Source organism: Colius striatus, chromosome 15 (assembly GCF_028858725.1).
Source record: "Colius striatus isolate bColStr4 chromosome 15, bColStr4.1.hap1, whole genome shotgun sequence".
NCBI lineage: Eukaryota > Metazoa > Chordata > Aves > Coliiformes > Coliidae > Colius > Colius striatus.
In genome coordinates this window covers 6574006-6601896 of record NC_084773.1, presented here as the reverse complement: position 1 = coordinate 6601896, position 27891 = coordinate 6574006, and the positions used below count along the sequence as shown (strand labels likewise).

At 52.4% G+C, this 27891-nt stretch overlaps 1 protein-coding gene across 1 annotated transcript in view; it reads left to right on the top strand.

The window, feature by feature from the left end:
• Positions 1-27891, top strand: part of STAB1 (stabilin 1) — a 61114-nt gene that overhangs the window by 31340 nt on the left and 1883 nt on the right. Inside the window, exons 26-65 of the mRNA XM_062008753.1 lie at positions 175-333; positions 1222-1317; positions 1669-1764; positions 2316-2363; positions 3177-3307; positions 3719-3830; positions 3997-4074; positions 4451-4549; positions 5011-5118; positions 5648-5779; positions 5952-6080; positions 6935-6991; positions 7797-7892; positions 9188-9383; positions 10253-10348; positions 11380-11425; positions 12100-12179; positions 12882-13007; positions 13726-13799; positions 14144-14218; positions 14807-14926; positions 15909-15956; positions 16093-16176; positions 17018-17164; positions 17291-17425; positions 18326-18385; positions 18491-18667; positions 19009-19095; positions 19419-19565; positions 19724-19789; positions 20353-20578; positions 21183-21332; positions 21980-22084; positions 22534-22641; positions 22733-22926; positions 24513-24657; positions 25948-26081; positions 26323-26488; positions 27094-27200; positions 27438-27557. Of these exons, the coding sequence (XP_061864737.1) occupies positions 175-333; positions 1222-1317; positions 1669-1764; positions 2316-2363; positions 3177-3307; positions 3719-3830; positions 3997-4074; positions 4451-4549; positions 5011-5118; positions 5648-5779; positions 5952-6080; positions 6935-6991; positions 7797-7892; positions 9188-9383; positions 10253-10348; positions 11380-11425; positions 12100-12179; positions 12882-13007; positions 13726-13799; positions 14144-14218; positions 14807-14926; positions 15909-15956; positions 16093-16176; positions 17018-17164; positions 17291-17425; positions 18326-18385; positions 18491-18667; positions 19009-19095; positions 19419-19565; positions 19724-19789; positions 20353-20578; positions 21183-21332; positions 21980-22084; positions 22534-22641; positions 22733-22926; positions 24513-24657; positions 25948-26081; positions 26323-26488; positions 27094-27200; positions 27438-27557 (4560 nt within the window). The remainder of the gene's footprint in view (positions 1-174; positions 334-1221; positions 1318-1668; positions 1765-2315; positions 2364-3176; positions 3308-3718; positions 3831-3996; positions 4075-4450; positions 4550-5010; positions 5119-5647; positions 5780-5951; positions 6081-6934; positions 6992-7796; positions 7893-9187; positions 9384-10252; positions 10349-11379; positions 11426-12099; positions 12180-12881; positions 13008-13725; positions 13800-14143; positions 14219-14806; positions 14927-15908; positions 15957-16092; positions 16177-17017; positions 17165-17290; positions 17426-18325; positions 18386-18490; positions 18668-19008; positions 19096-19418; positions 19566-19723; positions 19790-20352; positions 20579-21182; positions 21333-21979; positions 22085-22533; positions 22642-22732; positions 22927-24512; positions 24658-25947; positions 26082-26322; positions 26489-27093; positions 27201-27437; positions 27558-27891) is intronic.

The window sequence follows — 27891 nt, the reverse complement described above, 5'->3', positions numbered from 1 at the left end:
TGTCTCTGACTTTTCTGAAGAAGATGTTTCTGCCCCTCACCCCCAGTGCTGGATTCCACGTTGGTCATTGAGGAATTCCCACGGTCTGATGAAGGAGCTTTGTTGCTGCATTTGCACTGCACTCCCTCCCTTCTTCTGCTGAGTATAAGTCTTTTTCTCTCCCTTCTCCTGAAGGCACTGTGCACCAGTACAGGACCCGGCACTGCCAGCTGCCAGTGCCACACGGGCTGGACTGGGGATGGGAAGATCTGTGTGGCCATAGACAACTGCATGCTGGAGAGCAGGGGCCAGTGCCACAACAATGCCAACTGCCTTTACATCGGCCCTGGCCAGGTATGACCAGTGCTTAGCAGCCTGATGGGGGGCTTTACATTTCTTGAGATGGTCTTGGATTGCCAGAGGTAGAAATTGGACTGCTCAGCAATAAAGTCTGCTTGTCTGCTGCCAGATGCACTGGCTGCAGCTAAAAGTCACACAGCGTGCTCAGATGTGGTGAGGTGCACTCATATGTTTGAGGCTGCTGCCCTACTCTGAAACTTTTATACAGCAAAGGGAAGAGACTACACTCCATGATACAGCTTGATATAAGGCATCACTTACTGTGTCCCCCTTGTTCCCAGATCACAGCATTGTCTCTGGGTGATGCTGAAATATACAGAAAAGCAAGTGCAGCTGTTCAGATAGTGTGTGGACCGTGGGAGCTGAACACCTTGATACAGAAGAAAGGCATGCAGGAGAGGTGGCTTCTCAGAGTGCTGCTTCTCAAGGTGCTTCTCCTCACTGAGCAAGGGGAGCATTGGACAATGTGCTGAGAAAAGCTGCCAAATCTTTAGCAGAATTTAATGAGGTGAAGTGTGCAAGTGTTTTCCTAGCTATCTTAAAAGCAGGAAGCTTTGAAATGAACCTCTCTTTCTGCCATTCACATAGTCTGTGTCATTCACTGAAAAGCTGGAAATAGAGAAACCATCCTTTTCAAGTGACCCCTCTCCCAGCCAAGCAGTGCAAGGGATCCATGCACTTGAGTAGGCAGGCAGTGTGTGTGCTGGAGCAGAGGATGATCCTCTGCTAAGGAACTGTCTGCACATTTCCACATCTTGAGAGACCAGGAAGAAAACTTGGGAAAATAAATGGAGACTAGGTTTTGTTGCCTTAGGCCTCTTTTGGGTAGCAAACGAGGGTGCTCTGATAGGTCTATAAAACTGAAATGTCTTTTTCTTGCAGAGCAAGTGTGTCTGCAAGAGGGGTTATGCTGGTGATGGCTACAACTGCGATGCAATCAATCCATGCCTCATGGACAACGGTGGCTGCCATGACTTGGTGAGTAGCTGAAGAGCTGTCTCAAGGCTGGCATGGCAGCAGAGGTTCCTCTGCTCCCTGTCAGAGCATTTTTAACCATGGCATTGAGAGAATTGCGAGGCTTTATGTTGTCGTCTTACTGACATGTCACTGAGGTGTTATAAAAGTGTGTCTTCTGATTTTTGTGAGCTGTCACCTAGGCTTAGCCACAGGAGGTATACATTCAGTTCCACCACAGAGGAAACAGGAGGAAAGTTCTTATGTGCTTTCCTCTAGCCCAGGCCATGGAAGGCCAGAATTCAGTTCCTAGATAGATGTAATACTGCATAAACTGTGTTTGCTCTCTAATTTCTCTTCTCCTCACACTTGCAGGCGGTGTGTGTACCCCTTGGTGGAGGAGACAGATCCTGCTCATGCCCTGAAGGCTTCATTGGGGATGGCATGACATGCTATGGGGATGTTCTAAAAGTGAGTCAAAACCAAAACTCTGAGGTTGTCTTGAGATTGAAGAGAAACAGCTCTGCTCTCACTTTCTTTTTCTCTGTTGCCTGAGCTGACTCCTCCTCCCAGCACAAGCCTGACAGTACGAGTGTGTTCCAAGGCCACAGGGACAGAAGTGATGCCAATTATTGCCAAGGAAACCATTGGCAGTTTCTCACCTGCTTCACCCTGTCTGTCCTGTGCAATAAGTCATCTTTTCTTTGTTGTTGGGAAAGTACTTCAGAGCTGATAGAACCACGTTCTGTCACTAGAAATACCAAAAGCCATTGTGGATTCAATCCCTGTCCCTGGTAAAGAGGAGCAACTGCACATGAGTTGTTTATCTGGGAATGTAACTCTTTTAATGGCTGAAGTTTGGGTTTAGGAGTGTCTGTAATGGTTGTAAGGTGAGGAGAATGTCTAAGCCATTATTGCCAGGTTTTATACTGCACAGGGCTCCTTTGCCTCCCCCTGGGTCTCCCAGCCCTGCAGCCTCAGTGCTCAGCAGGGATGACCTCTCTGTTGTTTCTATTTGGAAGGAGCTGGCCGGGAATTCCCAATTCGCAGGCTTCTACGACTGGGTTAAGGTAAGAACTGCCATGGGATGTCCACTTGGGTAAGTTCTGTAGAAGTGAAGTCTCTCTGAATGCTGCTATTAGAGGAAGGACAACTCCATTTGTCTTTTGCATTAGAGAAAAACAATGAAGATGAAATTGTTACAGAGCAGGCATGTAGAAAAGCTCTGGAGTTTTTGATACAAACATGAGTGTGTTTTGGGGGCCTTGTTACTGGGACAGGAGGAAGCCAGAGCTGTGTTACACTTAATTTTCATGGTTGTATCGTCTGTAACCCCTGTAAAGTAGCACTGAAGGGAAAGAAAAGCCAGTAGAAGAGCATGGTTTGAGCAGTTAGACTGTATGTTTATTCCATTTCTTGTTACTGCTTCCCTGTCTCCAGGAGAGCAACACCAGAGACACTCTGCAGACTGCAGCAAGCCTGTGGAAGCATGTACAGCACCTAATTGATCTTTAGCTTACCAGTCCTGCATACATTGCTTTTGCCAGGAATAATCTTGGTTCCTCCCCCAAAACCGATATTGAGGGTTTGGAAGGATTTATGGATATGATTAAATGGGTTTGAAGATTAATTGAAATATAAAAGTAGGGCTTAGGGCAGCAACTTTTCCATTTTTTGGATAAACCACTTGTGGCATTCATGAATTGCCAACAGCACTTACCTGCTGTGCCTGGGAGAGCCTGCTGTGCTGCTCAGCCTGTGCTGTCCTTCTGCACGTCCCTTCCACATGAGTGCAAGAGCAGGGTGACTGTTTGGGTATTCTTTGTGGTATAGATATGGCAGTGGCATGTCTTATTTGTTCATTTTTGTGCTTTGGACAACAGAAATCTCTCTTCAGCATCCCAGCAGGAACCAATGTCACCGTCCTGGTGCCGTCAGAGGCATCTATCAAAAACTTGAGCAAGACTGAAAAAGATTTCTGGTTGACCCCCTCCATGTTGCCATTTTTAGTCAGGTATGAGGAGACTTCTGCTTTTGCTTTATTATGTAAGACATCAGTAACAGTGCAGTGAACTGCATTTCTGCTTGTACAATGCCAACAGAGACTTACCTTGAGATAAATACAGTAGCAAGATGAAATATCTAGCAGGCACAGAATTTAGTAGACATTTAAAAGATAACAGAGCTATGGGAATAACAGATAATAGGCTATGGGAAGTGGGTTTATTTTTCATCTATTTGCAGAGAGAGATTTCCCCTGTCATATGGATGCAGAGGGCATCAGGACAACTAATTGCCTCCATCATTCTCTCCACATGATTAACTACTTCATGTGAGAGGCGTGAATGTTGGGTGGTGCGGTCTTACCTTCCTGCTGCTACAAACAGAGCCCTAATCTTTACTTCACCTGTTTTGTTCTCTTCAGGGCCCACTTTCTCGAAGGCATCTTCACTGGTGAAAAGCTCCAAAAGTATGACAGGCCAGAATTACCCACCCTCAACCCACAGACCAGATGGCAGATAAACACCCAGAGAGGCGTAAGGCTTTCTTACGTACTACCAAATCATACTGCTCAAGAGCTGCTGCATCCAGCTCACACATCTCTCAAAAGTTGTACCCATCGACTCAAATGATCAATACATTTGTCTGGAACTTGCTTGGCAGTTTCTAAGCCTTTTGCTTCTCCCTCTGATGCTTTTGCAGATAGTGACCATCCAGAACGCCAGTATCGTCGTCAGCGACATCCCCGCCAGCAACGGCGTTCTGCATGTCCTCAGTCAGGTATGTCAATACCTGCCACCCTGGGAGAGGCTGCACTGACTGCAGCACGTTTGTGTTGAAGCAGCTGTGGTGGGACCAAGGAGGAATACATGTCTGGACAGTTAGGAAGGGATATGATGACAAAAATATATTTGGTTGTCATAAGGTCCTGACAGATGTTTCCTGTGCAGCAGTGTTTAAAATATTTGTCTCCAGGGCAAGCTGGAGGGGAGTTCCTCTTCTCTTGGCTGACTGAAAAAAAATGTTAAGGCTATAGCAGAACTGAGTAACATGAGGCCTTTTCTAATTGCCTTTCTGGCAAGCAGGACAGCAGTGTAGTGTGATTTCCCTCAGAGCCCCTTGCCCAACTTTGCTTATGGACTCGCTTTTCCCACAGGTTTTGTTGCCTTCAGAAGATATCCCACCAAGTCCTCCAGGTCTGCAAAAACAGCTCGAGACAGTTGCCTCATTCAGCATATTCAGGGAGTTGCTAGAGGTAAGCAGTTGAGGTGAGCACTGGTGTGATTGTCAGAACAGTCTTTGGAGCAAATGCCCACCTTAACCTAGACTGGTGGACCAAAATTTGGCCTGCCTGGTGAGGAAAGAGAGACCACCTGTTTCTTACCATTCATGAGGGGTCTTCTAGGAAAGCTCTTTTGAGCAGCCAAAGAGTTAGATACTTACAGTTAGATCTCTGTATTATTGGCATGTTAGTGCTGTACAAAATGACCTGTCTGCTGCAGGTGCTCTCATGCTTGTGCAGGGCAAAGAAACCTAGAGGAAAAGGAGGGCTGCACTTATGTCAGCCCAGGAGGAGGAGGAAGCAGCTAGATTTGTGTGACCAAGTAGAGGTGGTATATCCCATTTTCAAGCATTTCCTCTTTGTAATTGATTTCATGTGTGGCTTGATCTTTAGCAAGTACAAGTGTAATTGCTGATCTTACTGTGTTTTTTTAGGAATACCAGCTCATTGGGAAAATTGAGTCCTCTGAAAGATACACAGTCTTTGTTCCTGGAAATAATTCCATTGAGGAGTACTGCCGTGCTGCCAACGTGACACAGTTGGTAAGTTCACTGCTTGCTTACAGTTTGAGTATGTATTGTGGTTAGTGCAGGGACATGTACACTATCAGATCATAAACCTCAGAGTTCAGAGGATTTGAGCATGGAGAGGAGAAGCATATCTGATGCTAAAAGCAGGGAGGAACGTGCCAGAGAGGAAAGAGGGTTTCTTTGGGTATTGCAGCGGGATCTGAAAAGAATATTTGGACTCCAAATGCAAATTTCTGAGTAGATTTGCATGTAGATAGATTATACAGCTCATAGATTATACAACATGTTCCCCTTCCTGTCTGGCTGTGGCATATCTGTGGCAATTTTCAGTCTCTCAAAAGGTTCTGAAAACCATTTATGGCTTCATCCAGTAACAGAGTAATCAGGTGTGACCAGTCATCTGTGGTAGGGAGTTGCTGGGCTCTGTGGGTTTAATTGGTCATTACAGGTGCTTAGGAACCATTCTTATGCCATATCTCTGACTGAACTGTAGTCTAGGAAGTCAACAGTGTCCTGACATTTGGGTGTTTTGTTAATTTAGGACAAGGAGACAGTGCAGTACCACGTTGTACTGGGAGAGAAGCTCTTGCCTATGGACTTGAGAAGTGGAATTCATAAGAACAGCATGTTAGGGCTTGCCTACTGGCTAATGTTTTATCAAAACAGCACTCAGGTAAGGGAGGAAGACTGCTCTGCCATTTGAGGATCTGGCTTGACCTATCCCTTTGTAAGGCTGGTGTCTGGATGCACCCTTACAAGTTTGCCTGCTGTGACTGATCCTGTTAAGCAATCCATGCAAAAGGAGTCAGAGCTTATAATCTCAGCCATTTCTTTCTCCTTTGCAGAAGTTTGTCAATAATATTCCTTTGGATGGAAAGTTTCTGGAGACAAAGAATGGCATGCTGATTGGAGTCTCACAGGTCCTCCAGATACAGAAGAATCGTTGCACTGCCAATACCACCACCATACAAAAGGTAATGGTGATGCCCAAGGAGCTGACCACTACCTCACAGCTTTTCTCCACCTGCTGAACCAAACTTAACTTGTCTTTTCCACACTGATGAAACAGCAGCTTGTGGTCTGACCCCAGATAAGCCTCGTGTGAAATGGGGCAGCACGGAAACTTGGCTCCTCATAGCCTTAGATTCTTTAGTTCTAGTGCAGCACATCTGCAGCCCTTGTGCAGATCGTGTTCAGTTCCATTGCTGGGGCTCTCCCACAGTGCCAGCCATGAGGCAGGCTGGTACAGGGACTCCCAGATACTCAGCTGTGGAGGGAGAATCCAGCCCAATTCTTGCATGGCATGAGCACCATCTCCCCTAGGAGATGTCGTGATCTGCCTGGGAGTCGTGCTCAAAGGCCAGCCCGAATGTGTCCTGGGGCTCTTGGCCATCTGGAGGTTGCAGGGTCAGGCTGAGGTACACCTGCCTTGTTACAGAGCAGGAAAAAAGTATTTGCAGCCTTGTGTGAAGGAACTCCAGGTCTACAGGGAGCCCTACCCCAGCTCAGAGACCCAGCAATAGTGTAGTGTGTGATGTCTTCTGCTTTGTTTTGTGGTACAGTCTCTGGAGTGCAGAAAGAAGACCTTGGGTACATCACTGGAGTGCAGGAATAAGACCTCATGTGAGGCCTTTGATAGCAGCCAGGATCTGAGGGCCATGCATCGCAATTTTTCTTCTTTTGGTGTTTTGAGACACAGAGATAAATCCGTCTTTGTCTTTGTCCCAGCCAGCAGCCTGTACAGCACCATTTGTAATTCAAGATCAGTGTCTTGGTGTGAGGTGGGTAGAGGGCACACATGTGACTTGTCCTGTTCTCTTTGCCCTAGTCAAGATGCAGCAAGTGTGAGAAGGGGATCAAGTGTCCTCCTGGATCAGTTCTTATGGTGAGTCTTTGCTTTGTGTGACATCTCAGGTAGTGCTTTGATGTCCTTTTATTGCCCTACAATTGTCATCTCAAAACCTGAAAAAAAACATGTCCTTGAGTGCTCTGGGGTTGTTCAGTAGGAAGGTTTGTGAGAGACAGCAGAAGCCAAGGGAGGCTTAGGCAGGAAGAACACAACCATGAACCATAAGGCTCCTTGCAGAGCTGGCACCAGGCTTGGCCTGAATGTCAGGAGCCTTTAGACACTGCAGATGTGTGTGTGGGGGGGGGGGTTCCTCTCCTAGGAGAGAATAAGAAATGTCTTTTATTTCATCTTATATTCTTTGGATATGGTCATCAAGGAAAGCCAGTTTAGGGGTGCCAATAGCAATTCCCAGCCTGGAGCATTGATTTGTTTGCACAGATGGACTGGTTGTGCCTGCAGCTTGTTTGTGAGTGATGACAAATGTTTCCAGAGAGAAAAAGGGCTAAACATTTCATCTCCATGCTGGCTCTGGATTACCTAGCAGCCACATCTGGCTTCTTAGGTCTTATTGCTGTATGCCAAAAATGTTCCAATGACTTTTTCTCAGCATTCATGTGTGTACCATGGGTTCAGCAGCTAACAAAACAGTGTCTCTGTGTGAGACCTCCCCTCTAGGGATGCCTCATTGGTCTGTAAGTCCAAATGTTTAAGGCCGTTCCTGTAGAATAAAAAGCACTATTTCTGTGTTAGACAAGAGCACTGCCATATGCACCAAAATGTACAATGTCTGTATAAATGTTGTAGTAGCTTTTATCTGTAGCTGTGTCAATTCTATCCACAGGAGTTGCCAGGAAGCAAGAATCTCGCTCGCTGTGAGCTGCGCTCTGGCGGTGCAGGAATACTTGGCTGCCAGTTCACCTGTGTAAAAGTTTCTCTGGTAAGAAAAAGCATTTGCCTCATTCATTGTGACAAAACCAAGGTGGATATTGGAAAGACAGACATGTAAATACGGCCTGTGCTAAAGTCCTGGCTGCGTTTGTAGCTGAGAGTGGGCTCGCTGGGAGTCGTTCTCCATGCTGGAGACAGAGGGCACTGGAGAAAACCCAGACCCGAGGAAACGTCTGCACGGTGATGGATTGTGGTCAGCTGCTTTCAGATTGTTGCTTTGGGTTTTATCCTGCAGAGGAAGGGAAGGAGTTGAATGTTTGTAGTCTGGTTTCCTAAGGAAATGAGGCATGAGTGATAGTATCTTGCTTGTGCGTGTGCCTTCCCAAATAACTGATGACTAATTGAAGCTGAACCAAAGGCAGGAGCAGAAGGTCCTGCAGCTATTATGGCCCCTACCAGTTCTGTGAAAATGTGTGGTTGGGAGAAGACAAAGAGGAAATGGTAAAAGACAGAATTGTGTGAGTTTGAGCTCTTACAGGTATTGAAACATCTCCCTGGAAATGAGAATGGGAATTAGTGGGAATGGGAAACTGAAGAGGAGGGAGAGAGGGAGTTGGACACACACTACTCACATGCACAGCTTCAGTCAGCACTTGCACCTCACTGGGCACTTCTGCATCCCTTTGTTAGACAATGTTTCTCTTCATCTGTGGGGTCCAACTTGGTCCCATCACGGTTTCCTCCCTCCATGGGCAGGATCATAGAATCATTAGAGTTGGAAAAGACCTTTGAGATCATTGAGTCCAACCACTAACCTCACACTGCCAGGTCCATCACTGAACTAAACCATATCCCTCAGCACCTCATCTATGTGTCTTTTGAATATCTCCAGGGATGGTGACTCCATCACCTCCCTGGGCAGCTCCTTCCAATGCTTAACAACCCTCTTGGTGACAAAGTGCTTCCTAATATCCAATGGGTTGATGCAGAAAGAAGTGAGGGCAGTTGAATCAGGCTTCTGAACCAAATCACCTTCTGGCAGAGCCAGAAAATCTCACTGGTGGGAACACACTTGGGACAGAGGCAGGAGATTGGGCTGGACAGGCACAGGGCTGAACATTTGTGTTACTTCACAAAAGGCCAGTGTTGCTCAAGGACAGTGTGGACCTTTATGTGAGGCACCCCGTTTGAGGGGTTCACTCCATGCTGCTTGCACACACTTGGCCTTTCATGCATTCTGCCTATCACATAGTCAAAAGAATAGCTCAGCCCCCACCATAAAGCTGTACTTTGCCTGTGCTGCACGGGATAGCTCAGCCCAACTTGTTCTTGTTGGTTCTCCAGAGATCCGTGTGCTGCCCCGGCTACTACGGACACATGTGTGAGATGTGCCCAGGGCCGCCGGGCCGCTGGTGCTCTGGGCACGGGGAGTGCCAGGACGGCATGGAGGGCAGCGGGGAGTGCCGGTGCCTGGAGGGATTCCACGGCACCGCCTGTGAAATGTGTGAAGTGGGCCGGTACGGAGCGGACTGCAAAGCAGGTGACACAGCTATTGCAGCTCATCGCTACCATCCTGCTTGCAGGGGGAGAAAAGTGGCCACGACTCAGCTCTTGGAAGGGGAGGTGGGAGGGAAGAAGTATCCCAGATGTCTGGGACCAGTGCACAGCTGGCAGGACACCGAGACAGGGACAGTGGAAGTGAGCACTTGTGGTCAGCCAGAAGAGTGGCCCCATTTTTCATCCTCAAACCGAGGCAGAACTGACTGTGCTGTGCTGCTCATCCTGCTGCCACCCAGCCTACAGAAAGTGGAATCACAGAATCATAGAACAGTGGGGGTTGGAAGGGAGCTCATCCAGCCCAACCTCCTGCTAGAGCAGGTTCCCCTCGACCAGGGGGCACAGGAACATGCCCAGGTGGGTTTGGAACCTCCAGCGAAGGAGCCTCCACACCCTCCCTGGGCAGCCTGGGCCAGGGCTCCCTCACTGAAACACCAAGGAAGTTTTTCCTCCTGTTTAAGTGGAACATGTTGTGCTCCAACTCATGTCCATTACCCCTTGTCCTGCCACTGGACACAACAGGAAAAAAGTGTCCTCCTGACATCCACCCTTTAGGTACTTAGAAATGTGGATGAGGTCCCTCCTTAAGTCTTCTCTTCTCCAGGCTAAGCAGCCCCAGGTCTCACAAGAGGCCAGTGGTCTGTTCCTGAGTTTTTGGGCCTGGTAGCAAGGAGAAAAGAGCTGATAATCCTGTGACAGTTTATCTATGGCAGTTTTAACACCTTGGATTAGGAGCAGTGCATGCAGCCAGTGAAATGGCAGCAAGATGAGGGATGAGGGAATTGGCAGCGGGACCGTGCTTGTGAGGCCTGCTTGGTTTGGCAGTGCTGAGCGTGTGCCTTTCCCCTGCAGAATGTGCCTGTGACAACGGCATCTGCCACGACGGCCTGCAAGGGGATGGGAGCTGCCGGTGCTTCCCGGGCTGGCAGGGCCCCACCTGCCAAGAAAGTACGTGAGTGAGACGGGGCCCAGGGGCAACGGTGCCTTTCTGGCAGAGCAATCTGTGTGAACCTCTTCAGCTGCCAGAGTGATTCTGTGTTAGCCGAGCAGGGTGGCAGCGGCTGCATCCCCTCAAAGGCCTATCAGGCAGTGCCAGCTCGCTCCTGCACACATTCGCAGTGTGATTTCCCCAACAGCTCACCAGCCCTCGAGTTATGTGGGTGAAATTCACATAGAGAAACGCACATCCCCTGCTTCTCTCTCCACTGAGATTTGAGGCACCTCAAGAGCTGCTCCTTGCCCTGGGAGAGGGAGATGGAAGCTCCCAGATAGGTTGGATCAGCCACGACTCCTGTTACTTGCCAAGGGAGCTGACAGAGCTTGATTTGAAGCCTCCAAAGGGCCCTGTTGTGTCTGTTGGGTTGCTCTTTCTGCTCACAGATCTGTGTGATCTATTGATGTAGGTGAGCTCAGGCCGTGGTCTGCAGTTCTCAGTAAATCTGTCATTGTGCATCAAAGTAATATGCTGAAGATGGTTGTTCCTGCGATTTGGGATTGATTCCCATTGGGGTGAGGAGGATCCTGAACTCCTAAATACTTTGGGATTTTAAAGGTTTGCACACCAAGATTTTGTAGTGAAGCCAAATGCTTTGGGGGCATTTAGAAATGGAAATGGAGTGGAGCTGTCCTGCCCAGTGTGAATGTAAAGCATGAAAAATGTCATCCTTTTGCTTTGAAAGGGGTAAAACCCTTCAGTCCTTGCCTCATTCCCAACAGAGTGGGGGCCACGTAGACAGGACCAAGTTAAACCATGAGCTCAGACAGAGAATGATGAATTTACTCTATTTCAAAGTGCCAAAATGTAAATCCCGTGAGGTTTTCCTGCTGCCACATAGGATGGGAGAGTTAGTGTAACTGCTGGTGTCCCATCATCAGTAAGGCCCCACAAGTGTGGCAGGGAGCCTGTTTGGATGGCAGAAACAAGCCCAGCAAGTGCTGAATGGAAAATGCCAAAGTCACGTTTGGGTTTTCTTTTGCAGGGATCAAGATTGACCTGTGCAATAACACTTGCCATCAAATGGCCAAGTAAGTAGAGCTGAGAGGCTGGGTCATTCAGAAGCAGCCAATATGTGTTTGTCTGTGTTTCATGTAGAGCTGGTTCTGTGTTTAGGGCTTTGCAGAGGGCTGGGAGAAGGCATTGACTCATTAAAGATGCATAAATGTCAATTCCATTCTAGGAACTCTGTTGCTAAGCTGCATTGAGTTCCCCCAAGGATTTTGTCTGTGTGAGCATAAATTCATTCCAAGTTCACTCTGCATATATGGATGGGAGAAAGCAGAGAATCCAAGTTTTGCCTTATTCATGGAGCAAACCAACCAGCCATTTACAAGCTCTTTCCACCTTGTCTGCTCCAGACCAGGAGTTAATAGGCTGATGGGCTGTGATGACTCCTCTTGCTGCCTTCTCTAGCCACTATCTGGTCTCCTCTTTTTTGGTACTTGGACTCAGCTATCTCTGTTGTACTGTGCAGAAGCAGATGGGCATGGTGAAGGTGTGCTGTGTGAGGTGTGATGTCAGTGCCTGGATGCAAATACTTGAGTATTTGGTGCTGTAAAGAAATCCACACCAATGTCAGGCATGTTCCTCCTGAGGCTGTTGTGGTCTCTACCTTACATATTCCAGACTTGTATAGCATTTCCCACTGGCTGGGCAAATCAGGAGGTGCTGTCAGTGATTGGTTTTCCCTTTCTTGTTTCAGCTGCCTCAATAGTTCCACAGATTCCTCACCTAAGTGCTTCTGCTCTGCTGGATACACAGGGAATGGGACCCATTGCACAGGTATGTCCAGCAAGCCTGGGCAAGATTCAAGGCTTGCAAACATCTGTTGAAGCTACACAAAGACAAGGGGTTTGTTTGTGACATAAAGGGCATGATGTTGATGGGGGCAAAGATCACTGAAACCGGTTTCCTCTCAGCCATCCACCATGAACTCTGCCATGCTTTGACAGGGAGGTTTTCCAGTCTGGAGCTATACACAGGACACTCTTGATGCTGCTAAAGCCTGTGAGAGAGGGATAAAGAGGCAGGCAAGTGTAGCAGGGCTTGTGGAGAGAGATGCACATGAATGGGTTATATTAGTTCTGATGTCACAGAAGTGGTGGCAAAGATACAAGAATGTTGGCCATGAATCCCTGGAACATGGATGCTTCGATTCCCTGGAATTCTGAGCACCTCCTATTTGCTGGCCATGCCAGCAAGGTGGAAGCAGTGCAGCAGTTGTGCCAAAATGAGCATTAGTCCTCAGTGAGCAAATGCTATGGCAGAAAGACTTCTTAGTCCAATATGGGGACTCAGCATGACTTTTGGGCTGGCCTCTTTCAGATCCAGATGAGGCCCCATGCCTTTAAAGGACCCACAGTTGCAGTGAGAAACAAAGGATCTTAATAAGATGTTGTAATACTTGTAAGATGATCATTCTGGTACTGTGCACCTTTCCCAGATGCTCTGAGCTGATTGTTCCTCTCTTGTTTGTGGTCACAGAGATAGATCCCTGCACCATTGATCATGGTGGCTGCTCCTTACATGCTGTGTGTACTAAAGTGTCCCCAGGAGAGAGAACCTGTGTTTGTAAGGAAGGTTACACTGGTGATGGGACTCTCTGCATGGGTGAGTGCTCCTGCGTGGTTTGGGGACACTGCTGAGGAATTATCTGTGCAAAGGGGAACTCCAGACTAAAAGCTCTAAGTGTTGAATGACTTGATTCTCCTTTCACTTTGCTCACACAGTGATTCTTTCAAAGCAATTAATTGCTGGCTGGTCATTATTTAATTGCCTCTCTGGTTTTGTTTGAGGTGTATGCACACACACATGTGTACACGTGTACTTACATGGCATGATTAGTGAAGTGCCCAGCACTCTCCCAGCACAGTGCCACTCAAAACTGGGCAGAGATCCCACACTGCCCTTGGCACCTGTCTCACTGAATGACTTCAAACCAGTGTTTTGATCTCAAACCAAAAGAGCCCTGACAAGTTTCTTGCCCTGATGCGTGTCATGGAGAGGTCCAGAGGCAGAGAGTGAGGGCAGTCTCCTCAGTGGTGCTCTGAGATGAAGCTGGAGCTGTGGGAGAGGCCAGTCCTCTCATAATGCTTTAGAGCACACCCAGGCAAGCATGGAATTTACCCCAACTCAGACTCACATGTGACAGCAATGGGATTTGCAGTTGTACCCTATTCCTTTGCTATCACAAGTCCCTTTTCCACCAGAATGTTTCCCAAGCTGGGAAGGTCCTGCCATTTGCTTTCCCAGTACCTCTTTGGGTCACCACTTCCCAGCTGGCTCAAGCAGCCCTCAGCAGTAATGTGGCTTTCTTGTTTTGCTGCAGAAATTGATCTCTGTCTCGAAAGCAACGGGGGCTGCCACACCAACGCTGAGTGCATCAAAACAGGCCCAAGGAAGGTGAGTGTGTGAGTGCGGTTGCAGGGCAATAGTATTATGGATGTTGTCACAGCTGTGTAATTCTCAGAGACAATCCATTCCAGTCTGCTGCCTTGTGCTTATTACCTTCCACATGGAAAAGTCACCTGGGAAGGGCATGAAAAGATTGCTGTTGCCTTGCAAGCAGCTGCTTCTGTTGGCCAGAGGCCGGAGGCAGTCTGGGGTTGTATTTGTTGTTGACACAAGCATGGTTATTCATGAATGCAGTGATGGGTGCTATACCACATGCATTCCATCCAGCTGGGCCATGGTGTGTTTTCCCTGTTGGGTCCAAGTTTCAGACTGAGCATCTATTGTCCCTCCAGGTTGCCTGCAACTGTCTCCCAGGTTACAGCGGGGACGGTGTGAGCCATTGCAACCCCATCAACTTGTGTGAACAGGTATATCTGCCTTTTGCTGCCACCAGAGCTGAAGACCAGAGCTTTGAAATGTCTCTTTCTCCCAACAGTTAACAGCAAGAACAGGGTTAGCCTGCTTGTTTAGGGCTGGCTGTCTTGCCTTTTCACATACCAAAGGGATTTCCTGCTGTGTTTCCTTTCTGTTGCCTCTTGCAATGACCTGCAAGTATCTCGGCCACCTGGCACTCCCTCTTGTGGGAGAAGCGGTGTGGAAACAGTGACATAGAGTTGGAGACACATGGGCTTGTTTCTCTGCATCCATTTTGTGTGGAACATGCTCAAAAGCTTTAAAATAATCAGTGTTCACTGTGTTGCTGCCATGTCAAAATCTGTCTCTGAATCATGGCATGATTTTGTCATCACCATGGGTTCCAAAAGTTTTGTTTCACAGTAGGATTTGGTGGTGAAAAGCCCTTGAGGATTTGGGGGAAGTTTATTCTAAGGCACTAGACAGATGGGAGGAAGTTTCCATCCCACTGGGCTGGGTGTAGTTAGCAGGTCCCACATGCAAGTGGCTGTTCAAATTGTTGGTGGTGCCCCTCCATGTGAGCCTTTTGCTTTCCTTGCTAGAACAACGGAGGCTGTAGTCCTTTTGGGATCTGCAAGTACACAGGCCCTGGCACTCGAAACTGCTCCTGCTCTTGGCACAGTGTTGGAGATGGCTTCACCTGCCGTGGCAAAGTGTATCAGGTGAGAAGCATGTGCAGCATCTTTTGTGTTCAGGCCCTGTGGCAAACCTCCAAGCGTAAGCTGCAGGTGAACAGATCTGTAGTGTCATATTGACATGTGTGTGGTGTAGGAGTAGAGACAGGTGCTCTGAGGCAAGCTGTCCATAAATTGTAGGTGTGATTGGGATCCCAACGAGGGGAGAGAATCACAGCAAAATGAAAGCTGTGCTGTCAGCACTGATGCTCTGCAGCAGCGTTGCCCAGACCTCCAGGGACCTATTTTCGTGATATGACAAGCAAATGGGAGGTATCTTATTTTTTACCAAGGGAACCCACTTCTGCCAGTCTGTGGGGTCAGGGCAGGTGTCCCCTGTGGCCATGCCAGGGACTGCATGTCTGAAGGGCAGCAATCTGCCTCCAGCTTTGTTGCCAATTCAGAAGCTGTCCTTGGGCAAACTGGTGACCTTTTCTGGTAGCAGCAGACAAAAGCTGTCATGCCCAAGCAGAGCCACGAGAAAAGAGATGGACTCAGTTTGGTGCTTCTGCTCTTAGTGAAGGATAGTGTGGTAAGGAAGAGGGGGTTTGCTCTGCCAAGCCTATATCTGCCACTCTGGACAGCATCCCAGTACGAGTAGTGGCAGCACAGTGAGGTTAAAGTGGATGTTTTGCAAAGCACTTGAGGTGTCCCATGAGCACAGGGACAGTTAAACCTATGAGCCAATTGCTGCAGAAGCAGCCAGCTTTAATTCCTCTGCTCCATCTTGCAGCATCTGCAACATGCATGGTCCAGGCAGAGGTCACTGCCTGCTTTTGTAACCTTCACATCACCCATGGCCTCAGTGCAGGCAAAGGTGGGGAGGGAAAGATCACCATGGTGTGTCAGGAGAACCGGTGTCTCATTGGGGTGAGAGTGGCCTGGGGTGGAAGGAGGAGGTCACCATGCTGACTGGCCAGGAGCAAGTGGAAGGGATTTTGCTAACTCCAGCTGTTTCCCTTTGTTTAAGGAGCTTGGAAGGATTGAAGATGCATCCATGTTCTTTAAGATGTTACAGGTTAGTGACAAACAGCTTTATCCTTGTATCTGTGTAGTAAATCCCATGCAGTGTTTTCTGCAAAGGGTCTTGCTAACTGGAACTGTGTTTTCTGTTTCCCTTCTCTTCTACCTTCTCTTCTGCTCTTCTACCACAGGCAGATAACATCAAGGAGCTCAGTGGGGCAGGGCCTTTCACTGTCTTCATCCCACAGACAGGTTCCATAAGAAACACAACAACAGTAAGTGTCCTGCCATTCCAAGAGCTGCTGGGTGTTTGGCAAGCTCCAGTTGTGGCAATGTCCCCTCTGGGGCTGTTCTGCCCCATGAGTTGAAGCAAAAGGGCTGCACTGCAGAGGGTTAAAGGTATGCCCCATTCTCCATCAGTGTAAGAGCAGAGGTTTGACTGCTGGCTCACTACAGAGACAGAGGTGGACATGACTGCTGCTCTGAGGAGACCTTTACTGGAGCCCCTGGCTCGTGGTCTTTTTACCTATGGCTGTTAGGGACAGCAAGGCTTCTTGGCATCTGTGAGGACATGACAGCATCCCTTATTCCTGCTCTGTGCCCTAGGCCATGCCACTCTGCCTCCGTTGGTCCCTTCCTTCTAGTCCAATAAGTGGGATGTCTGAGGCAAGCAGAGACATGAGACATTAATGACCTTGTGAACCTGACAGGTTCTTGACCAACAGCTTTCTGGTGTCAGTGTAGTGGAACATCCTAATGCCATCACTCAGGAGTCCCATTGTGCAGCTTCACAGCCCTGCTCACCACCTTTTCCCATGGTCCCCCCATTCACTCAATGGGAACAATTCCCAATGGCCATGCATCCTGGGTGTCACTTCCTCAAGGCCAATGTGGTCATTTGGCCTCCATCAGGGGACCTGAATGCTGCTTTTATCAACCTAGTTGAAATTCCCCAAAGGTTTCATGGTTTTGTGCATTCACTGCATTTGTGGAGGGGGAAGGGCTTTCTTGCAGGGATGGGTCAGGGGGAGCTTGGGCAACCCAGGCCTCCCTCATCGGGTCTGGGACCCTCCCAAGGCAAAGTTCCCCCCTTGGGAACTCGTTTTGTGTCTGCAGTTTGAAGAGTGGAGGAGCAGACATCTCCTCCGGGACCTGCTTCGCTACCACATGGTGGGTTGCCAGAAACTGCTGTCCAGCGACCTGGAAGCCCAGGAGTCCCTTACATCTTTATCTGGCTACAAAATAAAGATCACAGTGAAAGAGGTACTTCTGTGCTACAGCTCCCTTCCCTTCCACTGTGCTTGTGGCAGGTGGCCTGCCCAGGGCCTGGGGATGGCTTACAGGGCAGTGCCATAGGTGGGATACCTCCCCACTTCCCTTCTCTCTCAGAATAGCATCTATCTTAATGGGGATGCCAAAGTGGTCGTGAGTGACATCGTTGGTGTGAATGGGATCATTCATTTCATCGACAAGATCCTCATCCCAAGCGACCTGCTGCATGGGAACATCTCAAAGACCTCTCGGGTAAGGCTGCAGCAGTGGCTGTGCCATGGTGGAAAGGACAGAGCCAGGATCTTTCTCCCAGCAGCTCTGGCAGTGCTGCCCCTGAGAAGTCCTCCACCCTCATCCCAAGGCTCCCTGTCCCTGGCTGTGTGGCAGGTCTGAGGGCACAGGTTTGGCTTCTGAAGGTGACAGTGTTTGTGGTGTAGCAATATTTGGGACCAGAACTGTGAATCATCACTAGGGGAGCGCAGTAGAGGATGCAGGAAGGGGGACCATGTCCCATGTCAGCCATCACACTCCTCTTCCAGTGCAGAGCACATTGCAGTGGGAGATTACCAACATCTCGCTGGTACTTCTGAAAGAAGCACTAGGAGCTTATCACTCCTGTATTTTATAGTAAATAATACATGTTCTGCACAGCATAAGTGCTGAAATTCATCCCAGCTCCTCCCATGGCAGCATCTACCCAAGATGAATCAGGAAAGTGACAGCTGCTGAATGCCAGCACTTGCCAGGCCAAATCCACCAGCATGATGGTCATAGAAGCATAGAATGGGTTGGAAGGGACCTCTAGAGCTCATCCAGCCCAACTCCATGCTAAAGCAGGTTCCCCTCAATCATGGGGCACAGGAACGTGCCCAGCTGGGTTTGGAAACCCCCAGAGAAGTAGACTCCACACCCTCCCTGGGCAGCCTGGGCCAGGGCTCCCTCACCCTCACAGTAAAGTCGCTTTTACTTAGGTTTAAGTAGAACTTTTTGTGTACCAGCTTATGTCCATTACCTCCAGCCCTGATGACAGAGAGAAACATGTTGTGTTTAGCTATTGTACTTGTTAACTGTCTTCTTCCTGGTCTGCATTGCTGTCCCAGGTCCTGGAGTGGGACCTCCTAGCTATGGCTGTTTCTTTTCTTCCCTCTGCAGCAAAATATCACAGATGTGGCAGAGGCCTTTGGATACACCATTTACAGCCAGCTGCTGCAGGTGAGTGACCAGCCTCCCGCTGCTCTGTGGGGAGGTGGTGTGTGCATGTGCATGTTCACTTTGGGCTTGTGGCTTTCTCTTTGTATCCCCTCTTCTCTCGGACAGGATGCAGAGCTGCTTCCCCTGATTAGTGACCCCCTGCACAGACCCTTCACCATGCTGTGGCCCACAGATGCTGCATTTAATGCCCTCCCAGAAGAAAGGCAGAAGTGGCTGTACCGCAGGGAGCACCGGGACGTGCTGGCCTCCTACCTCAAAGCACACATGATCAGGGACACAAAGGTAAATGTGACTCCTGAGGCCACACGTGGTGCCTGTGGTTACTTGCCCAATGTCTTGCTGCTGCAGAGCACACAGTGTATTAGATGTCTTGAAAAAGACACAAAGCTGTTTGAATGTTTAAGGCAACTACTGCTTCATCATGAACCTCTGGTGCAGTGTGGCTGAGCTGAAACCTTCTGTTGTCAGCTTCTTCAGGAGACCACATCCCCCCATAGTCTCACACAGGGCTCACAAACAGGCTCTTGTCTGTAGAGAGCTGAACAAGGCAAGAGTCCAGCTGAGCAGAACCAGGGTCTACTTACCTGTGTTGGCCTCTCACTGTTGTTCTTTCTCCCTCTTAGATCGTTGCTGGCAATGTGCCCCAAGTCAAATCCATACGGACCATGCACGGCTCCATTGTCTCATTCAGCTGCAGCAAAACACACGTGGTGAGTGGTGGCCACGCTGAGCTCTGCTTTCCACTGAGCACTTGTCCCTGGGCATAGCCACAGGGCAACTAATGCTCCATGTTGGCATGTGGTACCTACAGGTGCACTTCACAATGACCAGGTTGCAAAGCCAACCACATGATGTGTGCTGTGTCCTTCACAGAGCACGTGTCACATGGACAGAGGCCGTGAAAAGTGGCAATTGGGAAGGGTGGTCAAGGACACAAGGGGTGACTGAGAAGTCATGGCAGCCAAAAAGGATGATCTTTGGGTAGTGTGGCCAGGATGTGCCAGGATCACAAGTTGCTTTCTTCTTCTGGTAGGGGGAGCTTCTGGTGGGGAACAGCGATGCCACCATCATCGAGAGGCACATGGAATTCAATGGGGGCATTGCCCACGGCATCGACAGGCTGTTGGAGCCACCGGATCTGGGATCTCGGTGCGATGAGTTAATCTTTGCAGAGCTGCAGGTGAGCACTTGCAATGAGGATCTGCGCTACCTGTTGAGCCTCATGCCTGGGAAGAGGGACGTGGGGAGGGTTGCTGCTCTTCCTCAGCCAAGCTCCGAGCAGCTGAGAGGCAGAAGCCAGTATCGAGTTGTTGTGAGGTTTCTTTCTCCCCTCCACAGAGATCTTCAGTGAGCTGCGGACTCTGTGGCTTCGAGCCACCCTGCCCTGCTGGCTCCGTTCAACGGGTAAAGCTCACAGCTTTGTCACCAAGGAGGCCTGTTAGGAAGCTGATGACAATACCCACGGGCCCCTCATGTTTTAGCAACAGAATGAAGGCTCAGCTGTATGTGGCATGTCCCTTAGCTCAGTTGCTTTGTGTGTGCCTTGCCCCAAGTCACGCAGTCCCATGGGGCAGGAGCTGGGCTGAGCAACAAGGGGTCAAGAGCTCCAGTGGTCTTTGCTTGGTCAGTCCCTATATGGGTGACAGGGGCTGCAGTACCTTGCAGTACCACTGAGATTCTCTGGGTGCTTTATGGCAAACAAGCTCAGTCTAGCCAGTGGGCACAGACCAGAGGTAGATGGTGAGCAGCCTGGGGGGGTGGTGGGGGTACCCTGCTCTCACTGTATCACCCATTGTCTCTATGCTGGGCTTCTGCCATGTCCCTGAGCTACATCTGTGGCTCCTCTGCCACCAGCCCCATCGCATGTTAGAAAGCCACTCTTAACATGTTATAAAACTGAGTGGCACAAGAAAAGTCAAAGTGAGATGTCAGTGACCAACATGGTGAATGTGCCTGTTTCCTCGCAGGGGGAATCCAAGAGCTGCCAGTACTACGGGAACCAGCTGCTGAGAAACACTTTTCTGCTTCCCCGCAACTCCCTGTTGCGGCCGTCCTGGCCACCCTCCCCCTGGGACTCCCTCAGGAGACAATTCTCTTCCAGGGGGCCTCTGAGACGAGGCTGCAAGAGGAGCTGCTTCTCGGCCCAGTGGGTCCCTCAGTGCTGTGCCAACCACTATGGGCGTGACTGCCGGGGTAAGGAGCCACGTGAGCCCGTCCCCCCTGGCCCGGCCCTGTGGGAAGGCAGCAGTACTGGTTCAGCACAGAGGTCTGGTGTCTGTGAATGGGCTTCCCTGGAGAAGGAGGGGTCAAAACCCCAGGCAGGGAGCCCCAGACTCTGGAGAGCGCAGGGGACAATCCCTGAGGGTGCATGTGGATTGTATCACAACAGGGAATTCGTGGACCCGCTTGTGCCGTGTAGGGCTCTGGGCACAGGGCTGCTGAGGGTGGCTGTTAGATGTGTCACTCACCCCCGTCAAGAGGTTTCTAGTGTGCAGCCATTCCCTGTCATCTGCCCTCTTCACTCTGTGCATGGGCAGCTTTCACGTCCCTGGAGGAGTCTGCTGCCAGCTTACCATGGGGCAGGCCAGCACAGACACAGGACATTGCAGCAGAGAGTCCAGAAACTATGCCCAACTTGTGCCCCTCGCCCCGTTCCTAAGGCTTCTTGTCACGGCGTGTCCCCAGCACTCCCTCCACAGCTCTGTGAGCCGCAGCTGCCGTGGCTCTGCCTCCCCTCCACACAGGGGCACTTAGTCACGGCAGCCTCACTGAGGCACACACACACACACACTTGCAGCGTGCCCGGGAGGGCTGGAGGCACCGTGCAGCAACCGCGGCACCTGCGACGACAGAGTCGGCGGCTCGGGGACGTGCAACTGCAGCCAGGCCTTCGTGGGGACGAGCTGCGAGCTGTGCGCGCCCGGCAGGTACGGGCCCCACTGCCGAGGTGAGTCAGGGGCTGCGAGGGGTGGCAGCGGCTCCTGGGGCTGCTTGGAGAAGGGGTCAGTGCTGGGCTGACCTCTGATGGTCCCCACAGCCTCAGGCCAGGCCTCGGGGGCTGGGGACAGCCCTCCCTGGGCTCTGGGCTGGCAGCTGTTAGTGCAGCCCCTGGTTTGATCACTCGCCTTCGTGCCAAGGCCCCAAGGCCAAAGACATAGTCTGGCAAAAAAAAGCATTAGGATGTGTTGTGAGATGTAATTAACATGAAGATGCATTCTGGGGGACAGATCCATAAATTGTGCTGAACCCTGCACAGAGAGAGCATCTCCTGGGACATGCTCAGCACGGACCTGTGGCCTGTGAGGCAAAGGAAAAGGGAGTTCCCCATCCTTCCATCCACAGCCAGGCCTCACAGGCTCTCCAAGAATGTTTCAGAGTGAAAAACACATCTCTAGAAGTGCCACGGGGAGGGCACAGTGGTGGTCTGTGGGTGCAGAGAGCCTTCCCCTCCTCCAGGAAGGGCACATGCTGCACAGCTGGGGGCTGGTGCTGGCAGCGACAGGAGCAAAAGTGTGCCTGTCCCATGGCCTGAGCTTGGCCCTCCGCTGCCACCGAGGCAGATGCTGTGACAGTGCTCTTATCTGACCCTCACAGAGTGTAACTGCACCGAGAACGGGGTCTGCAACGGAGGGCTGCATGGAGACGGCTTCTGCTTCTGTGCAGAGGGCTGGACTGGAGACCGCTGCGAAACCAGACTGGGTGAGGGATGCCAGGCCCCAGCGCCCGCTGGGCACGGTGCCATGGGGCTGCTTTCCCAGGAGCCATCCAGTAGCTGGATTGTTCAAGCAGCTGGTCAGGATCAGCTCCAAAAAGGAGCTCCCAGTCGCGGGGCTCGTTCCGAGGGCTGGTCTGTGCTGAGGGTTGGGGTGGTGAGGGGGAGGAGGAAGAGGGAAGCTCCATTGGACCATGAGCAAGTCCCTGAGCTCAGAAGGCCTGAGCTGTATCTGATAGAGTAACTGCCACAGAATCCCTGAATGGTAGGGGTCGGGGGTCCCCTAGAGATCATCTAGTCCAACCCCCCTGCACTGGGGTAAGGCATCTGCAGAGGAGCACAGCGGGAGAGAGGGGGGAGCGTGGGGCTGAGGCAGAGGCTGGAAAGGCAGCCGAGCCCCTCGGATCATTCTAACCCGTGTGCGTTCTGGTTTCAGTGCTGACACCCACCTGCTCTCCCCCGTGCCACCCGCAGGCCGTGTGCCGCGCCGGCAACCTGTGCGAGTGCAGCCTGCACTACGAGGGGGACGGCAGGACGTGCTCAGGTGCGGGGGCACACGGGGCGAGCGGGCGGGCACCCGCCGGCGGGACCCCAGCAGGGGCGGCCGCTCACCTTTAGCCCTTCGGTCCCCGCAGTGATGGACATGTGCGGGCAGGACAACGGCGGGTGCGCCGAGCAGGCGGAGTGCACGCAGCGCGGCGTCAGCGTGTCCTGCGCCTGTGCCGCGGGGTACCGAGGCGACGGACACGTCTGCGAGCCCATAGACCGCTGCGCGGACGGCAGGAACGGCGACTGCAGCGAGCACGCCCGCTGCATCAGCACCGGCCCCGTGAGTCAGCGCGGCCCCTGCAGCCCGAGCGCAGCCCCTGACCCCTGAGAGCAGCCCGAGTGCAGCCCCTGACCCCTGAGTGCAGCCCCTGACCCCTGAGTGCAGCCCCTGACCCCTGAGTGCAGCCCGAGCGCAGCGCCGAGTGCAGCCCCTGACCCCTGAGTGCAGCCCGAGCGCAGCGCCGAGTGCAGCCCCTGACCCCTGAGTGCAGCCCGAGCACAGCCCCTGAGAGCAGCCCCTGACCCCTGAGTGCAGCCCCTGACCCCTGAGTGCAGCCCGAGCGCAGCCCCTGACCCCTGAGTGCAGCCACTGACCCCTGAGTGCAGCCCGAGCGCAGCCCCTGACCCCTGAGAGCAGCCCCTGACCCCTGAGTGCAGCCCGAGCACAGCCCCTGAGTGCAGCCCCTGACCCCTGAGTGCAGCCCGAGTGCAGCCCCTGACCCCTGAGTGCAGCCCGAGCACAGCCCCTGAGTGCAGCCCCTGACCCCTGAGTGCAGCCCGAGCACAGCCCCTGAGAGCAGCCCCTGACCCCTGAGTGCAGCCCAAGCACAGCCCCTGAGTGCAGCCCCTGACCCCTGAGTGCAGCCCGAGCACAGCCCCTGAGAGCAGCCCCTGACCCCTGAGTGCAGCCCGAGCACAGCCCCTGAGAGCAGCCCCTGACCCCTGAGTGCAGCCCGAGCACAGCCCCTGAGAGCAGCCCCTGACCCCTGAGTGCAACTCCTAGCCCCTGAGAGCAGCCCCTGAGTGCAACTCCTAGCCCCTGAGTGCAGCCCCTTCCCCTGAGTGCATCCCCTTTGTGCATCCCCTGCCCCCGAGTGCAGCCCCTGATCCCTGAGTGCAGCCCGAGCACAGCCCCTGAGTGCAGCCCCTGACCCGGTGCAGCTTCTGCCCCCTGAGTGCATCCCCTGTGTGCATCCCCTGCCCCTGAGTGCAGCTCCTAGCCCCTGAGTGCAGTCCCTGACCCCTGAGTACAGCTCCTACCCCGAGTGCAGCTCCTGACCCCTGCACGCATCCCATGCCCCCTGAGCACAGCCCTTGCCCATGAGTGCATCCCCTGCACCCACAGCTGCTGTGGGATGCTTCAGGCTGCTGGAGGGCAGTAATGTGACAATAGCCCCTGTTACTGGCAGGGGCCATGCCCTCAGCCTGGTGCCTGGCTGTGTTATGCTGAGGCCATTTTACCCCATTCCTGTAAGGGGCATGAGCCAAGGCAATTGTGGCATTTCTGGGCTGGTTTGGGGACGATGCTGGCCATTTTTGCAGAGGAACCAGAGCTGCTCTCTGCAGGCCAGAAGATGGGACTGGGAGAAAGATGTACTGCAAGAATCATGAGCCACGTAGCTTGAAGCCCAGCTGTCTTTCACACAGCATGTGACAAGGGTTCAATGTGACCTTCTCTTGATCGGTGTGCAGTCGGGTGCAGGGGTACGACAGAGGCCACGCAGCCTGTTGTAGCTCTGTCACAGTCCCAGCAGGCTGTGGAGGCATTCTGAAGGCTCAGCCCCACGTTGCCAGGGGTACAAGGATCCCCAGCTGGCGTCTGCGTGGCCACAGTCCCGCAAACACCAGCCTTGCTGTGTGCTGCAGAACGAGCGGCGCTGCGAGTGCAAGCGGGGCTACGTCGGGGACGGGCTGCAGTGCCTGGAGGAGGCTGTGCCCCCTATGGACCGCTGTCTGCAGAGCAACGGGCAGTGCCACCGGGAGGCTGTGTGCACCGACCTGCACTTCCACGGTGAGTGCTCAACCACACCGTGCCACGAGCGGCAGGACCTCGACCGGCCTGAGAGCTGGGCACACAGGAACCTCATGAGATTCAACAAGGGCAAGGGCAGCGTCCTGCGCCTGGGGACGAGCAATCCCCTGCACCAGGACAGGCTGGGGTGAGCTGCTGGAGAGCAGCTCTGCAGAGAGAGACCTGGCAGTGCTGGTTGGTAATAAACACACATGAGCCAGCAATGTGCCCTCGTGGGCAGGAAGGCCAATGGCAGCCTGGGATGCACCAAGAGTGTGGGCAGCAGGTTGAGGGAGGTTCTCCTCTCCCTCTCTACTCTGCCCTGGTGAGGCCTCATCTGGAGTCCTGTGTCCAGTTCTGGGCTCCTCAGCTCAAGAGGGACAGGGAACTGCTGGAGAGAGTCCAGTGCAGGGCCACCAAGATGATCAGGGGACTGGAGCATCTGAGGAAAGGCTGTGAGACCTGGGGCTGTTCAGCCTGGAGAAGGGAGGACTGAGGGGGAAATCTCATCAACGCTGCTAAGTGCCTAAAGGGTGGTGTCAAGAGGATGGCGCGACACTTTTTTTTCTGTAGTGTCCAGTGCCAGGACAAGGGGTAATGGACATGAGCTGGAACACAAGTTCCACTTAAGGCAAAAACTTCTTTGTTGTGCAGGTGAGAGAGCCTTGGCACAGGCTGCCCAGGGAGAGTGTGGAGTCTCCTTCTTGCGAGGTCTCCAAACCCAGCTGGGCACATTCCTGTGTGACCTGATTGAGGGGAACCTGCTTTAGCAGGGGGTTGGGCTGGATGAGCTCTAGAGCTCCCTTCCAACCCCCACCATTCTGTGATTATATTCTATAATTCTTTGAATGACTTTCTATGGAACTTTTCACTCCCTCACCCTTTGCCTTCTGGCTGGGCACCCCTTGGAAGAGCTGGAGGGTCCCCCCAATGGACTGGGAACCTGTCTCTGTAGCTTGTTCTAGTTTTCACATTCCTCTTTTCCCCATGGTGGGAAGAGCTGTCCCTGTCTGCTCCTGTGTGACACATGAGGTGGCCTCTGGCCAGATTACATTGCCAGTGAGTCCCTCAGAGGAAGCCATGCTGCAACCCCACCTCACCCTCACTTGAGCACTGTCCACATCCCACCCTCCCGTGCAGCTCAGAGCCCTCTCCATTGGCAGTGCTGCCCGTGCTCACACAGGGGACCCACACCACTGCCCTGGGGCAGCTGCTCTCTCTCTCTCTCTCTCTCTCTCTCTCTCTCTCTCTGTGCTGTACTGATGGCCCCTGCCTGTGGTGTTTTTGCAGATAAGACCATGGGCGTCTTTCACCTGCAGTCACCCCGCAGAAAGTACGACTTCACCTACGAGGAGGCTCGGGCAGCGTGTGCGGCCGAAGGCGCGTCCCTGGCCACCTTCCGGCAGCTCTCTGCGGCACAACAGGTCAGGATGGGGCGAGGGCACGTGGTGCTGAGCCCGTGACATGGGTGGGCAACCTCTCATCCCCTCAGCTGGGCCCTGTTTGGCCCAGCTCCATCCACGAAACCAGGAGGGCTGGGGGTGCCCAACCCTTTGGGTGCTGGGGGACGTCAGATAAGGCTGCACAATGGGAGGGTGAATCAGGGCAGAAAACCCGAGCCAGAGAGATTATTTTTTGATCTCATCATGCCTTTTCCTCTGCTAGATGGGGTTCCACCTGTGCCTGGTGGGCTGGCTGGACAATGGCACCGCAGGATACCCCACGGCCTACCCCAACCCCAGCTGTGGGGCGAACCGAGTGGGCATCGTGGACTACGGCTCCCGAAGCAACCTGAGCGAGACCTGGGATGCCTTCTGCTACAGGGAGAAGGGTGAGAGGCACGAGCACCTTTCCTGAGTCAGGTACAGGTCGATGTCAGGGTAGCAGGCAGAGAACTGCCCTTGCAGTGTGGGCCATGGCCAGGTGGGCACATCCCCATCTGCCCATGGCCGTGCCAGGAGGGAACATGCTGAGGGGTATCCAGACGTCACGGGAGAGGTGGCCAGTGCAGCCAGCATAGGTGACTCATAGAATCATAGAATCATTTTGGTTGGAAAAGCCCTTTAAGCTTATCAAGTCCAAGCCCTGCCTGCCCTCTGCCCAGCCCAGCACTAACCCATGGCCCTCAGCACCTCAGCTCCACGGCTCTGCAATAGCTCCAGGGCTGGGGACTCCCCCAGCTCCCTGAGCAGTCTGGCACAGGGGCTGACAACTCTCTCAGGAAAACAGTTCTGCCTCAGCTCCAATCTAAAGCTCCCCTGGGGAAACTTGAGCCCATTTCCTCGTGTCCTGTCATTCATTACTGGAGAAAAGAGGCCAACTCCCACCTCCCCTTTCAGGTAGTTGCAGAGAGTGCTTATGTCTCCTCTCAGCCTCCTCTTCTCCAGACTAAATAATCCCAGCTCCCTTAAGTCACATTCTGGTGTTCCTTTGCAGATCTGACTTGCACCTGCCGTGATGGGTTCGTGGGAGATGGGTACTGGTGCAGTGGCAAACTGCCCGAGGTGCTGGCAGACCACGCTCGCTTCTCCACCTTCTATTCTGTAAGCAGTGCTCTCCTGGTCCTTCAGTCCACTGGCAGCTGGTATCAAGGCAAAGGGAGGGAGGGAGGGACCAGCAGAGCAGGGAGAAGTGGTGATTTGGTCTGCACACAGGGCAGAGAGCACAAACACAGAGGCCTTTTATTTCCAGGGCTGGGAGATGTCTCGTGGGCTGTAGGAAGGTAACAGCACTGAGCTGCTGGCAGGGGGCTGATGGGGGAGATGTCTCATCTTTTCCAGATGTTGCTGAATTTTGCCAACGACACAGAAGAAGGAATGGATTTTTTCACCTATTTGTCTGATGACTCTGCTCCCAAAACTCTCTTTGTCCCTCTGAATTCTGGCTTCACAGACAATAAAGTAAGCAAGCAGGGATGAGTGGCTGCTCAAGGGGGCATAGAACAGAGCCCCAAAGGAGAGCAGGAGTCCACCAAAGCTGGTGTGATGGTGATGTGAAATAGTCTGGGGAAGGAGGAGGAATTTGGTGAGAGGGGACTGCTGGAGGTCCCTAGTCCAACCCCTCACTCAGAAGAGGCATTTAGGTCAGGTCGCTCAGAGCCTTCTGCAGCTGAGCTGTGACTCGGTCCCTTGTTCTCTGCACAGCACTTTTGTGCCATGTTGCCTGTGACTGGAGTTGTCTCATGGCTGGGCTTAGGCTGCACACAGCAGCAGGGAAGGGGGCAGAGCCAGCTCA